Raw genomic sequence first — 16,301 nt, forward strand, 5'->3', positions numbered from 1 at the left:
ATTTGATTTACTGCATTAGACACAATTTAATAGTCACTGGCTATTTCATTCTTTTGTAATGGGTCTGGTACACTTTTATTTAGTCATTGGCCATTCCATTTAATATTTCAATGGGTCTGGTTCAATTTAATTTAGTCACTGGTCATTTCATTTAAGCTTTTGCAATGGGTATGATACAATTTTGTTTAGTCACTGGCGATTACAGTAAAGCTTTTGCAATAGGTCTGGTACAATTGTATAAGGTCTATTTCGATTTCACTGAAGCTTTTGCATTGGTTTCGGTAAAATTGTATTTAATCACTAGCAATTTTATTTAACTTTTGCAAATGGGCTTGGTATGATTGTATTTAGTCAATGGCGATTGCGTTTAAGCTTTTTAGATAGGTCTGGAACAATTGCATGCTCTGGCGAATATCGAACATATCAATAATTCTATTTTAATACTCAGTTTCATATCTAGTAGGACTAAAAGTAAATAGACACATAAACATAATTCCTCTTTCCTGATACATATTGTCTTAATTGGCTTGTTCATTTATAAAACATACTTTGAAGATGCCTATTAAATCGAAATCTGTCAAAAAGACTAGTTATATTTTAATTAAATAATTAATTGGCATAAATATTGTTTTATATCAACTGAAATCAAATACGATTTTCATTGTGATAAGGTTATATTTATTTTAAAAAAATAGTGTCTATGTAGTTACTTATGGACTAAGTATTATGTTAGGCAACAGTGGCCCTGTTTTAAACATGGTTATAATCTTGTCGCGTTGTGCATTATCCGGAATTGTTATGGAAATGAATAATTTGCCAGTGGATGGTTAGGGTTTATCTCAAGTTGCTTTCATTAGTGTTTCATTGTTTGTATTCTTGTGTTCTGGTCATTTTCAAGGTATTTACCTGCTGTGTGGGGCGGTTGCTAGCGCTCTAGAAGTCGTCATCACCGTGGTTATTCTCTATCTTAACAGCCATGGTGAAAAGCGGTTGACTCTGTTCCCCTGCTCTTCAGAGCGTTCCAGAGTAGTATGGTAGGTCATGGTATTTCATATAAAACGATGCAACTTGTCACATCGGTTGCTATTGACTTCACTACACGATGGTGTTAGTTTAAATTTTACATACGGAATAAAAAAACTTGCATTCCGTCAACGCTTTGTTTATATCGTACCAATCATATCGCATATACTTTTCATAAAACAAGAATATATTACTTTGTGGCATATGTCCAAGATAATTGTGTCTCAAAATTGTGTTAAAATGTTTGATTGAAACTGTAAAAAAATAATTTATGATGCTAAATATTCCAGCTCAAGGTCGACAACTCCGTCGCTTGACATCACTTGTGTAACAGTTGGCTCACTTGATGGTTGTGAATTTAAAGACAAAACAATGTTGGAAATAAACGATAATTGTGTATCGAACAAACAAAATAACCGACAAAATGAGTTTTCGTCTGAAGCGAGGAAAGGAAAAACGTATGAAGAATTGGCAAAGAATATTGACAATGTATGTTTTGTCTTATTTTCAATTTTTGTGTCGTCTTACTCGATTGCTTATCTTTTCAGCGTTGTTCTTTAGTGCTATTTTAAGCATTTATTAAATGTGTTATGTATATATGTATTTGTTATTATTTGCCACGCAACTTAAAATGATTTGCTTTTACAATTATCATGTTGACAGAGAGTACTGTATTGATTTTATTATTCATCTTGAATAACGATTTCATCCAATGCAATAATCACTTACTTAAAAAAATTTGCCTGCATATATCTACCCTTATTTTTATTCAATTTATATTTTAGGCCTTAGCCACGTCCTTTATACAGAGACATCTTTGTCCGGATAATTAAACAACTTTATATATTGAACTTTTAAGCAACTAAAATATGTGTTTAGTGCACAATGACTCAACATATTGAAAATACACTCACAAAAGTCAAACACACAACAACATCCACTATATCTCTTAACATCACTGTTTTAGAGTATTATATCAGCATGCACAGTCAAAGTCAAAGATATCTTAGTGGATTGTAACTGTCTCACATCTCAACAATAAGATGCCATAAACGCAATTAAAAATGTTATGCTTGTATAAAGCAGTTGTGAATGCCGTATAAGTATCTTTACATTAATTTTATCCCATCATCAGACGTGCATTGTCGAAATAAACCACTGTGAAATAAATTTACCTTTATTTCAGCAGTGCTGAAATATAGCTGTCACGCGCGGCGAAGAATGTTCATATTACTCGGAATCAACTATAAAGTAATCATTTTTAGTAAAATCGAATCAGATTCAACAAAACAAACAATTTGATACCAAGATGTAATATAGTTTTTACACATAATGCAACTCAAAAAGCAAATAAACATTATTTACAAATATTAAGTGCGCGTACTCGTGACGTCATTATTAATACGTCATACGACACAATGCATGTTGTTTCACGCTAAAGATGCAGTTGTTTAGTGTCTTTTTTTCCATTATTTCTTAAACATCGGGGACGTAGAGGTATGATAAACGAAAAACAGGTTGGTTACTGATCTTTTTGTAATGTATTAGGCTCGACACGATTAAAATAATGAAACAATGTTTGCTTAAAATATCTTTGGGATTTTCCGTCTAGTTCGATTTTCCTATTCTATGTTTAAAGAAATAATTTACGTCTAAGAAAATTGATGGGATAAATCGAATACTAGGTCGGTGCCGAATAAAGCAAAGTTTATCTTGCTCGGCACGAAAATCTGAACCACTCGCCAAGGCTCGTGGTTCAGATTTTCTAAGCCTCGCAAAATAAAATTTGCTTTATTCGGCACCGACCTAGTATTCTCTATATATCATCTTTAGGATTAAGGATCTTACGTATTTCATAGGGTCATACAATATCATGCGAAAACCTTGCAAAAGTAATACATCACACCCCTGGAACAATCAAAGATCCATGACGCACATGAATATGCAACAAGCAAAACTAAGTCTGATATGACCAGTAGTTTCCAACAATATGGCATTTCATAAGCATAGTCATGGTACTTAGTACTTCGCCTTTCATAAATACAGTCATAGGATCAACTTCGTCACGTCCCACAAAAGGTCATGTTACTTATCAAATTCCATCTCATAAATACGATCATAGTAACCTATCCCCATTTTAAAAACATATTCATGGCACAAATTACTTCCCATCATATACATGCAGTCATGGTAAAAACAACGTAACATAAAAAACATAGACATGGTTTTTATTACTTCCCATCTAATAAACACGATAACTCACCATTTCTTACCTCATAAGCTGCTGCTGCTTAAAATAAATTTATTAAAATAGGCACAGTCATGGTATGTATTTCTTCCAATCTAATAGACACAATCAGAGTACTAGTATTTATTTCTAACCATCTAATCTACACAGTGATGGTACTAATAACTTCCAATCTCATGCAAATTATCCAGGTTCTAATTACCTTCTATCTCATATACAGAAATGGCACTAATTACTGACCATCTCATTCACACAATCAAGGTACTTACTACTTCCGATCTGAAAACACAGTAATGGTACTAAATACTTTCAATCTCATATACAAATCTCATATAAAAACAGGTACGTATGACTTCCCATCGCATAAAAATGGTCATGGTACCGATAACTTCCCATGTCTGCTCGAGTTTACGGACAGAGGCACTTTTAAAAGCAGCACTCGCATCTGTGTTCACAAACATTTAGTTCAGGAGGAAAACGCAACATGACCTCGACTATACGTACTCAACTTTCTGGAATGTATAAACAACGGAGAAGGTGATAATGAGACCAAACCTAGCCTCTCTCGGATCGTCCCAGTATTTCCGGTAAGAAGAGATGGATAGGACAAACGCTTTAACAGACACAAAGCAAGTAAAGAAACCGGTTTTATAAATATTTGTACTTAAATTAGAGCTAAACATGTGTTACACATGCTCATGCACCCACAACACATGTTCAGACACAGAAAACACCACTTAGTAGGAATGTATTGCAATTCAAATTTTACATAAACAACCAATATATAAATAATATGTTCATTTATATGTGGTTTATTTTGGATCAATTTCATTCATGTATAAGTAACATTTAAACATGTTTGTTTTTATTTTAAATCCAGTTCCTTATTCGCGGCTGAATAAGGAAAAGGGAACCAGTTCCTTATTCCTTATTCAAACTGAATAAATAACTGGATAATCATCACTTAAAACTTAGTAGAAATGTATAGCAATTAGAATTTCACATATATAACCAATATATAAATAATATGTTCATTTATATGTGGTTAATTTCGGATCAATTTCATTGATGTTAAAGTAAGAAAATGCCAGTTCCTTATTCGGCTTGAATATTTTTTTTCTGGTTTCTGATTGGCTGAATCTCGTATTGGGCAACCTTTTCCCGTATTGGCCGTGTTTTCCATACTGGTACCTTCATCCTTCAAACTAATATGCTATGAAGTACAACAAGAGCGAAGTTTCAGCAACCTGCAAACTGTGTGGATCAGATGATGAAACAAGGGAACACCTACTGGGGAGCTGCTCGGCTCTTAGCCAAATCAGAGAAGAAAACTTAACACGATTGAAAGCAATTCTATCCAATGACAACATATTCACAACTATCACACAAGATTCTGGTATGTTAATTCAGATTATTCTTGACTGTACCCACTCATCGCTAAAGGACCACGTCATATTGTCACGAGATCAAGAGACAGACATAGAAAGATGGTACCAAGCCTACTGCGAAAGACTCATCACGCACAGAGCTCAAATAATAAGTAGCAAATAATGGGTATCCAAACGGTACATAATATCTCTTTGAATAATATAACATAATTATAATGTTCCTCTCGCTTTTCGTTTTTCGATACTATGCACTAGACCTAGTTAACTAAATTGATGGCCGACCGCGTTTTCGTTGTATTTTGTAAATACTAGTCTGGTTATGCGCACAAGTTAACGTTGAAAAAGTTACGCTTGAAAAAGCTGAAAAATATTTGTGAATGAATGGAAAAACCCATCCTCTACAGGGGAGTGCTCCCATGCCAAAGGGAGGAAAATCCACGACAAGACAAGACATTGGCCTACTTTTTCTCGTATAAGGCTAGTTTCGAGCTTTATTGGCGAGGCTCAACTTGTATGGGGCGAACAAATTGAACACATTCTCAACTAATATTATAAAGTTTATTAATAAAAGATCACATTCAATGATCCCCTAGTAAAGAACAGAATAATATCTAACAGCTGCACAGCTTCTTCGCGCTTTGATAATTAAAGGCGCCCTTTGTGCTTCAACCCACTGATGCACGTTACATATAACACAGTGTATAAACCTATTGTATCGTACCCGGATGATGCGATGTGATTGCCATGGCGTAACGGCAATATTTACATATACCGCTGTTAATTTTGATACAAATCAATGGATTAATACTGCAAACAAGTAAGTAATCTCTGTACTTTAGATGTCGTAGAGAATAAAGTTTCCCTTGAGAACGTATAAATCCGCTTCAAAGAAGTTGTTGTTTATATGAAAACATTGAAAATCACCGAAGAAAACTGGAAAACACATGGTGCTCTGTACCAAAATATCCTTTTGTGTCTCAAATCTGTTTCGAAATATACATATTTTCGTATGCAATATATTGCAATTGAAGTCAAATAACTGTTATGATACATATAATCTATCGGCATTTTGAATATACTAAGATATTGATTAAAATAAACAAGATGGTTTTTAAAATAACTGTATCATATATTGCAGTGATGCTGTATCATTGTTTCTGATTACATGATAATGTGCATTCTGTATCAATTATTGCGATAAATCTATGCCAATTTTGCAGATTTTGTGTCATTGATTGGTCGAATATTCACATATGTCACAAATATGGTTAACTGAAGAGCTTAAACTTATTCCAGATACATCTTCGTTGTAACTCATGTCCAGCACATTGTTATTGCTGTCCTTTGGTTGGCTGATGGGGGACATGTTTTATGCCCCCGGTAGGGTGGCATATAACAGTTGAAATGTCAGTCCGCCGGTATGTCTGCCTGTCTGTGTGTTCGTCTGAAAACTTTAACATTGGCCATAACTTTTGCAATATTGAAGATAGCAACTTGATATTTGGCATGTATGTGTATCTCATGAAGCTGCACATTTTGAGGTGTGAAAGGTCAAGGTCATCCTTCAAGGTCAAAGGTCAAAAAACAAAATCCAAGGGACGTTACAAGCTTTAAAGGGAGATAATTTCTGTTTTATATCATTTGGCAGGTACAAATCATTTTCACAAGCAAAGTAATATTTTTTTAAAGGATATAATCTAAAACAAATTTTAAGGTCAAGGTCATCCTTCAATGTCAAAAGTCAAAAAATAAAATCAAAGGGAAGTAATAAGCTATAAAATGGAGATAATTTCTAAACCTGCCAAATGATATATTGAAATTTTATTTCAAAGCGGCGCAATAGGGGGCATTGTGTTTCTGAAAAACACATTTCTTGTTACTCATGTCAAGTGGTGTTTCAGCAGAAATAGTTTTCATAGGGGTTGACGTGCAATTTACCGTAGCAAAACTACCGTCCAAGCCAAATACTTTTATTGACTCGTACGCCATGTGTCTGTAAAATAGCAATAATTTAGTACTATATTAATGTTTCCCAAGAAATGCAGAGAGTTATTATAAATCACCACAATAATCATTACTATCACTCCCATCATGATCATCAGTAAAGTTGGTATCATCATAAGCAACAGCAACACCACCAGCAGCAGCATAAACTGTTCGTACTGGCAATCTGTGTTAAATTACGTATGACCTAAGACAGAAACAATAAACGATATTTTCTTCAACTTTAAAATGAAAGGGTAACCTTGATTTTGGATGATTTAGAATTTAAATTATTTTTCCAAAACATAGGCACATGTATATAATGTACACTTACGTGTGCGAATTACTGAAATCCCGTATTACTATAGGCCATGCAACCGTGGCTATATCATGAATGCATATTATTATAGAACGAAGTTACAGCTAAAATAAATTTGAAATAAATTAAGGACAGAAATACCTGCAAATTATTTTCCTTAAACCGAAAAGAGTATTACAAAATCTCCACAGTCTCTTCACTTTTATTAACCAACACTTGTAAATGCATGTGTGTGCCAGCTTTCTATTTATAGATACATGTAAATACATTTTAACGTTGTTTCTTACCAAGACTAACCGTCAGTGTTAAGCATACGTAATCAATGAAGTGAATTAAACTGTTTCGTAGTTGTTTAAAACATTTAGGAGGACGAAATAATGACATGTTCAATCACATATTGAAAATCCCAAAAATTGAAACATAATTATCGCTATAATCATACAAATGATTGATTCAGTTTTTGCAATAATTGATACAGAAGTAGAAGCACACGTGTGTAGTATTAAATGCATAGAAAGAATCCCTAAAAAATACGTTGTACTGATCGAAAGTGCACATTCGTAATCTAACATCTGATGTATAAATAGTTCTTGTTATTTGTTAAAACGCAAGTACAACAAAGATTTCAAAACTAGATCATGACATTTTGACGAGATGTTCGGTGATCAGTAACGCATTTCATCCTTTTTTCAATACATACTATGCATAACAGCATGCCTGAGAAATCTGCATTCAAATCTGAATATAAATAACTGTTTGAAGACCATCATAATGACAAAAGAATAATTTACCTTTCTAGCAACGCACTTATGCCAAATATTCATGTCGCCATGACAATCACATATTGCAACATGCGGGTGTGATACAATTGGTTTATACGCTGTGTATAACATACACCGATTTACAGTTACACGTCTGCGCATGCGCGGGCAGATAATCGATCAGAGTTACCCGGCTTGAATTTCGAGTAAAAATTACAAAGAAAACAACATGGCGTTCACCTGTGCAGTCAACAAATGCTCAAACAGCGCTTACTGGCTAAATAAATGGAAAGCTCAGCTATGCGAAAATTGTGGATGTCTTCATAAGGAGCAGCTTTGTAAATGTGAACCTCCATTTAGGTAAATAATTTAATGTTATCACCGGAAATATAACACAAAACGAAGTGCTCGACGTTTGACAACACTCAACAGCTTACCCTGAGCAGAGATCGAATCAAACGAACATTATGAATGTTTTTAATTTCTAACAATGTTTCACCAAGTCATTATGATAAAAACCGCATACAATAATTAAAAAAATAATGTTAATTTACTAGATGCAGTTTACTGTTACGTGTTAGTGTACCGGTAGTTGTCGCAATCACTAGATCTAGTGCAAGAATTGTGGCTATATAAATTATATAAGCATGCATTTTATAATCACTTTTACTTGTCAAACTCAAATAAATGATTAGATTGTACTATTTTTATACAAGTTCCATCAAATGCATTAAGTGTTTATTTAACTCTAGATAACTTTGTGAAAAATGTCCCCAAAATTTGTTTTCATACATGTATGCTAGCTGACATGTACATAAAGGAAGACTTTAAACCCTGCAGTCTTCCTTTAAACCCTGCATGTTATTGAAGATGTTTCTGTCATTATTTCAGGCTGTTCCCATTCCCAACCAAGTTTAAGAAGCCGAATGAGAGAGAAAAATGGAAACAGTTGGTGGGTAGACGTGATGGTACCAAGCTTTGGTCACCCTCCAAGGACAGCCGGATATGTTCAAAACATTTTGTCGAGGGCCAGCCGACCCTCCAGAACCCATATCCATCCTTGCATTTGGGATATAGTGGTGCGGATAAGCGTGTCAGCAGAATGTCGTTGTTTGAAGAAACTTCCTTGAAACCCAGCCGGAAAAAGAGGCGGTTGTTGGAAGAAGCAACTCAAGTTTCTACCAGTAGTGATTCAGATCTCTTCACAATTGAAACTCCAGATCCAGATGTAGACATGCTACCTCAGCCACTAAGAACAGTTCCTTGGATTTTCACTTTGTTGTCCATGATTATAGGGCTTCTTCTTACGGTTAATGAAAAATGCCAGATCATTACAAAACTAACAGAGGAAAATGAAAATTTGAAACGAGAAAATAGGATGTTGAAAGGAAATCTATCAGAGAAAATACTGCAAACAAATGATGATGTGAATTTCTACACTGGTATTAAAAGTTGGAACATATTCAGCAAATTTCATAAGGTTATATCACCTTTAGTAAACAGGCGGTGGAACGGTGTTGTTTCTGTGATAAAAAATGTAAGAAGATTTTCTGAAAAGACTCGATCTGGACCTGAACGGAAACTAAGTTCAAAAAGTGAATTTCTGTTGATGTTGATGAAACTTAGACTTGGGACTTTAAATAAGGACTTGGCAAAACGTTTTGGTATATCCGAGGCATTATTCTCAAGGATATTTTTTGCATGGCTTCGTGCATCATACTTGGTGCTTAGATCATTGGTTTACATCCCTGAGCAAGATGCTTTAATTGCTACAAAAACTCAGCGTTTCCGAGTGTTACCAGATTTACATTCAATAATCGATTGCACAGAACTTTTTATTGAAACGCCGAAGGATCTTTTTTTACAAACGCAAACATGGAGCGATTATAAGCACCACAACACATTGAAATTTCTTGTAGCCTGTGCTCCAAATAGTTGTATCATCTATGTCTCACCTGTGTATCTAGGAAGAGCAACAGATAAAGCCATCACAATAGACTGTGGTTTTCTGGACCAGTTACCAGTCGACAGCATGGTAATGGCGGATAAAGGCTTCAACATTCGCGAAGAGTGTGAAAACCGCTCAATACGTTTATATGTACCTCCTGGTAAAAGAGGACAGTCACAGATGAGTACTGCTTGTGTTGAGAAAACTAAACGAATTGCAAACAAACGAATACTTATCGAGCAAGTTATAAGAAGACTGAAGACTTTCAGAATTCTATTACGTCATACAACTTCCGTGCTCAAATGAGATGTGCACGAGCAGATCGATATATTGTCAGTGCGATTTAGCTACTCGTTGAGTACAGACGCTTTGGCGTGATCGATTTCCGTAACGAATTAGTTCGTTCGCGGTTTATACTTCGGTATCGCACATGTCAGTTTTATTGCTATTAGTAGCAATTATTGGAATTATTTTGTCATTCATAACTAATTTTACTGAATTTCGTTATTTTTCGTCGGAAAAAATAAAAAGAAACTTGTTTTTTGTAAAAAATTTCTTCGGAAATTTTTACCAGTCTAAACACGTGTTAGAGACCGGTTTACGATATCCGGCACATTTTTTCTTAGGTCTCTGTATATTTAACACGTCATGGCGGACAAAGAAGTCCAGAACAGTAAAAAACCACCCAGTAAGTCGGTTTTGGTCGCAAATAAGACCTCTTCGGTGTCTGAGGACACACCTAAAACTGTTTCTAACAAAGGTCAGTGTTCTACGTCCACAAGTTCTATGTCTAAGGAGCCTGAACTCACTCGTGAAGTTCTCTCTATTTTGCAAGAGCTCAATGAAAATATGAAAAGTCAGAAAGAACGTATTGAGAAACTTGAATCTACTCAATATTACGATGAAGAGTATTCAGAGGACCAGTTCTATGATGACGATGGACAGTCTTTTGATGAAATTGATCAAGAAAGTGTAAGTCCCAATCCGGTTTTTCGGAACCTTATGGAACGTTTTAGTAATTCTGACCCTGTTGATAAAAAGGTCAATGATGATCTAGCAAAATTTGTGAATAGTTCTTTCAGGAACGAACTGTCTGATGATAAAATGAATGAGCTTTTGAAATAGGTGCATCGGCCTGAAAATTGTGATGCTCTTGTTAAAACTCGTGTTAATCAAGGGATATGGCGTCTGCTGCGATCTCAGGTTCAATATGATGATAATAAAATGCAAAGTGTTCAAGAACTTTTGGTGAAAGCAGCATCTAACATTACCAAATCTGTTGACATATTAGCCAATTCCACAGAAGACCCATCAGTTGCATGTAGTAAGGCCATTGATCTTTCAACCAATGCTATAGCCCTTTTAGGCCAGACCTACAGAAACATTAACATAAGAAGAAAAGAGCTTCACAAAAGCAGTTTGGACCCCAAATACCATTATCTTGCCTCTCCATCATTGCCCTGTACAGATTTTTTGTATGGTGATGACAATGACGTTAATAGGAATGTTCGTGAGATAAACGATCTCAACAAAATTGACCGCATTGGGCAGCAATTTGGCAGAGGACGTGACTTCCGTCGTCCCCATCCATACAGATCGGGGTTTAGAGGTCGAGGCCGATTTCGTGGTCGAGGCCGTGGTGATGCTGGCTTTTCAAAAAACGGCCGAGCATTGGCACCGAGGAAATAGACAAGGTTAGTACCTTTGAAGCTGGTAGATTGAAATATTTTGTTGAAAATTGGAGAAAAATAACTAGTGATAAATCCATTTTGGATATGGTGGAGCATTTTCACATCAAGTTCATTGATAATGTAAACCCAGTTAAGACATTTTGTCAAGCAAACAGATTTTCTTCAAATGAAAGTGATCAAATTGATCATGAAATACAAGAGTAATTATCAATGAAAGTTATTACCCAAGTTGAACATGACCCTAACGAGTTCATTTCTCCAATTTTCACTGTTCCGAAAAAGGATGGTACATGTAGACTGATATTGAATTTAAAAGATTTAAATCAATTTATCGAGTACCACCAATTTAAAATGGATACCCTTGAATCTGTTCTCAAACTAGTCACTCCTGGCTGTTATTTTGCATCAGTAGATCTAAGGCATGCATATTATTCAGTGCCTATTGCACCGGAACATAAAGTAAAATTGCGCTTCATCTTTAAGAGCAAAATCTACCAGTTTGAATGCCTTCCAAATGGTATTTCATCGGCGCCAATAAGTTTTACTCGCCTGCTTAAAGGGATCTTTTCACGCTTTGGTAAATTGACAAAATTGAAAAAAGTTGTTTCAGATTCGTAAGTTTTCGTTTTAGTTATGATATTTGTGAGGAAACAGTAATACTGAACATTAACCATGCTCTAATATAGCCATTATATGCATCTTTTGAGGATTTTAAAACCTAAAAATTATAAAGCGTTGCAACGCGAAACGATTGATTAATTTGGAGAGTTCTGTTTTTGTCGTTAAATTTTGTGAAACTACGAAGATTGCTTATATAAGGTATAAAATACGTCAAGACTGTGTACTCGGCGGAATAGCTCATTAGGCTAAAGCGTTTTTACTTCAGGACTCTGGCAGGACTCCAGGGGTCACTGGTTCGAAACCTGCTCCGGGCAATGTTCTTTTCCTTTTTTATATTTTTTTCTTGATTTTTTACTGGAGCTTTTACGATCCAATGTTTACATTTATCAATATAAAGCATTTAATGAATAAGTTAAAAAAATGCCAAAATCTGTGAAAAGGCCCCTTTAAGCCCGTTTTCGCATCTTTGCGCATGCTTGGTATCACAATTTCTGGGTTCATAGATGACTCGATAATTTTAGCACACACAATGCAAGATTGTGAAAGAAATGTTAAAGATACTGTCAGGTTGATAACTGATGTAGGTTTCATTACACATGAACAGAAATCTGTTTTGGTCCCTACACAGCAAATAATATTTCTTGGGAATCTAATTGATTCTGTAAGCATGACAGTAACTTTACCCAAAGAAAAAGTTGCAAACATTGTCCAATCATGTTCAGAATTGCAAAACATGACTTTCGCAAAAATTCGACAAGTTGCTAGGGTTTTGGGTCTCATGGTCTCAACGTTTTCTGCTGTTGAGTTTGCTCCTCTTCATTATAGAGTAATTGAGAGACAAAAAATATTATCTTTACAAAACATGAAGGGTGATTTTGATTCGTGGATGAATGTCTGTAAGGGCATTAAAAATGAGCTCCAATGGTGGATTGATAATCTTGGTCACCAAAAAAAGGAGACTCATTCATGCAAATCCAAGTTTAGTAATCACTTGTGATGCTTCAAATGATGGTTGGGGAGCTGTTTGTGAGCAAAATGAAATAGGAGGTAGATGGAGAGACCTTGAGTACCAAAATCACATCAACTACCTGGAATTGTTAGCTGTTTCACATGCACTAAGGTCATTTTGCAAATCTATCGAAAATTGTCATGTACAAGTAAGATCAGACAATACATGTGCAGTGGCATATCTCAATAATATGGGAGGTAGAATAGAACATTTGAATGCCTTGGCAAATGATATTTGGTCATGGTGTTGTCAGAAAAATATCTGGTTGTCTGCCACCCATATTCCTGGTGTTGATAATTCTGCAGATAAGTTTTCTAGAGAATTTCAAGATAATACAGAGTGGATGTTAAATACGATGTTATTTAATGAGATAATCGAATGCTTTGGAATGCCTGAAATTGACTTATTTGCCTCCAGGCTCAACAAGCAACTTGACAGATATGTCTCCTGGAAACCTGATCCTGATGCAGCTTTTGTGGATGCATTTGCATTAAACTGGTCAAATATGCTGATATATGCATTTCCACCTTTCAGTTTGCTGGGACGCCTAGTACAGAAAGTACGGGCGGATGCTGCGGAGATGGTCCTGGTGGCACCTCTTTGGGTAACGCAGAATTGGTTTACTCCAATCCTCGAGATGTTGATACAGGATCCTCTCATCTTGAAGGTGAAGAAACAGACTTTGAATGTTCCAGGAACCAAAAAGGTACATCCTCTGGTGAACAAGTTGCATTTGATGGTATGTCATATATCAGGAATTCCTTCAAAAGCCGAGCTTTATCGGAAGAATCTGTCGAAATTCTCATGGCTTCTTGGAGAAAATCCACTAAGAAGCAATATCAGTGTTACATCAAGAAATGGGTTCTCTTCTGTTGCGAAAGGAAAAGTGATATTTTTCAAACGACTATTGAATCAGTAGTAGAATTTCTTACTTATTTATACAAACAAAAATATAGCTATGAAACATTGAACACTGCTCGTAGTGCATTGTCAAATTTGTGTAAGTTAGTAGATGGACATTCTGTTGGTTCACATCCATTAGTTGTCAGATATATGACAGGAGTTTTCAATTTACGGCCAAGACGTGTTAAATATACAGAGACCTGGGATGTGGCCATTCTTCTGCGTTATTTGAAGACGTTGACACCAGTTTCATCTTTGACTTTGAAGATGTTATGTTGCAAATTAGTAACTCTTATTGTGCTCACTCAAGCAAGTCGTTCACATTCAGTTAGTTTATTAACTTTGGACGGAATGAAACAAGAAGATTCATTCTTTGTTGTATACTATAGTGGGTTATTGAAGCAATGTCGTAAGGGTAAAGTAAACCCTTTTGTTATGCTAAAGAAATACAATTTAGATAATGCTATATGTGTGTACACTACACTTGAAGAATATATTTCACGTACAAGGATATTACGTGGAGTAAATATGAATTTTTTTATCAGTTATATTAAGCCTTATAACTCTGTTGGACCTACTACTATTGCTAGATGGGTCAAATTCATGATGAGTAAAGCTGGGATTGATGTTAATAAGTTTAAAACGCATAGTGCTCGTTGTGCTACAACTTCGAAAGCTAAGCAGAGTGGTTTACCATTGGCGGAGATTCTAAAAGTTGCTGGGTGGTCAAGTGAGAGAACATTTGCCCAGTATTATGAGAAGCCAATAGAGAACTGTGAAGATTTTCAATCTGCTGTGCTGCAATAGATACACATTATTATAAGGTAATATTTAAAGGTTTTCTTTAAATATTGGCCCATATTTATATCGTAGCTCAAAAAAGTCATGTCCTTCAGTGTTGAAGTCTCATTTGAGCACGGAAGTTGTATGACGTAATAGAATTCCCCCAAACAAACTAGACTTACCTTAAGTTGACGTTTGGTTGGAATTCTGTGTAGTCATATGACAACTGGAGGGATCAAATGCCCTCAGGCTCCCTCACCACCCTTTATTTTATTTGGTGAGAGTTTAAAATTTTCATCTGTATTCATTTGATATGGACATAACTTTTTTGAAATCGTGTTGAAGACTGACAATATATCGATCTGCTCGTGCACATCTCATTTGATCCCTCCAGTTGTCATATGACTACACAGAATTCCAACCAAACGTCAACTTAAGGTAAGTCTAGTTTGTTTGGGGGAATTTTATCGAATGAAATTCAGATTTCTTTTTGTTCACACATTGATGAAATAATTGGGGTGTGTGCAGCCCTAAGCAACCTTAGGGGACCAATTTACAAATTTTGAGCATTTGCATACAATACTATTGTTATTTCAGGTACATGTAGTTGTATGTGGTTGTGACACCTTCATGAGACATATTTTGTAATTGCTGCAAAAATCAATGGAATACATGTGTTATGTACCATTCTGTTATTGACATGAGTTAACAAATTGTGTGCAATGTCAGTTAATATTTATTGGCAATATATTTAAAGATGTTTTCTGGTCATTAAAATGTATTGACTGAATGATTTTGTCTTGTTAACATTAGACAGCATACATGTATGTCATGCACATGAAACGTGTGGCCGTGAAAAGGTCAATTTCAGAGTTTGAGGACAAATATTATTGCAAGGGACTTAGGCTACATGTCAGTGGAACCGTTTACTTTAAGAAATAAATGATCATTAATACTCCGTATAAGTGTATTATTCAAATAAAAAAACAATATAAGACAAAATAGAAAGAACATGTTATTTTATTTTTTACCATTTTAGTTAGAAATATGTGTTCGCGTTCTGAGAAAACTGGGCAAAATGCATGTGCGTAAATTGTCATCCAAGATTAGCCTGTGCAGTGTGCACAGGCTAATCAGGGATGACAATTTACGCTTTTACAGAATTTTTACTTTAAATGATGTCTCTTCTTAGCAAAAAAACATTGAATTTAGGTGATAAGTGTCGTCCCTGACTAGCCTGTGCGGACTGCAAAGGCTAATCTGGGACGACACTTTACGCACATGCATTATGTCCAGTTTTCTCAGAACATGACACCTATATGATAACAGTACAATAACAAGTAATCAGCTACACTTAGAGGCTTAATATTATTCATAGTCATTTCTTCCATGTCGATCATTTAATCATTCTTATCATTTCTTCCATGTAGATTATTTTATCAGAGTACCAATTTTAAAATTCAAATAAACATATTTAAAAATGAGGTGCAAATTCTTTTTTTTTTAAATGCAGTAACAAACATAATACCAATTGAATTATGAAAAGAACATGAAGCTCTATTAATATGATAATCTTTACTGATGTAACATAATTAATTTAATTGGTATTTTTATACATCCCCTG

The 16,301-nt window shown here is 35.1% G+C and overlaps 2 protein-coding genes across 2 annotated transcripts in view; both read left to right on the forward strand.

Annotated features, from left to right (window-relative positions):
• LOC127840401 (acetylcholine receptor subunit alpha-like) overlaps positions 1-1,638 on the forward strand; it is a 46,720-nt gene extending 45,082 nt beyond the window's left edge. The window contains exons 9-10 of the mRNA XM_052368814.1: positions 899-1,034; positions 1,314-1,638. Of these exons, the coding sequence (XP_052224774.1) occupies positions 899-1,034; positions 1,314-1,584 (407 nt within the window). The 3' untranslated portion in view covers positions 1,585-1,638. The remainder of the gene's footprint in view (positions 1-898; positions 1,035-1,313) is intronic.
• Positions 1,639-7,944: 6,306 nt separating this feature from the next.
• Positions 7,945-13,426, forward strand: LOC127840402 (uncharacterized). Its single transcript, XM_052368815.1, has 4 exons — positions 7,945-8,082; positions 8,614-9,757; positions 10,466-10,642; positions 13,409-13,426. Exons 1-4 carry the CDS (start codon positions 7,952-7,954, stop codon positions 13,424-13,426), a joined length of 1,470 nt encoding a protein of 489 aa, XP_052224775.1. The 5' UTR covers positions 7,945-7,951.
• The last annotated feature ends 2,875 nt before the right edge of the window (positions 13,427-16,301 follow it).

This window comes from Dreissena polymorpha, chromosome 8, assembly GCF_020536995.1.
Source record: "Dreissena polymorpha isolate Duluth1 chromosome 8, UMN_Dpol_1.0, whole genome shotgun sequence".
Taxonomy (NCBI): domain Eukaryota; kingdom Metazoa; phylum Mollusca; class Bivalvia; order Myida; family Dreissenidae; genus Dreissena; species Dreissena polymorpha.

What these genes read in the sequence shown, in the direction of transcription:
- LOC127840402 (XM_052368815.1), top strand. Translation starts at nt 7,952, where the DNA reads ATGGCGTTCACCTGTGCAGTCAACAAATGCTCAAACAGCGCTTACTGG. An exon ending in AAATGTGAACCTCCATTTAG is followed by an intron (nt 8,083 to 8,613) that starts GTAAATAATTTA and finishes TCATTATTTCAG; the next exon opens with GCTGTTCCCATTCCCAACCA. An exon ending in AGTTACCAGTCGACAGCATG is followed by an intron (nt 9,758 to 10,465) that starts GTAATGGCGGAT and finishes TCTATGTCTAAG; the next exon opens with GAGCCTGAACTCACTCGTGA.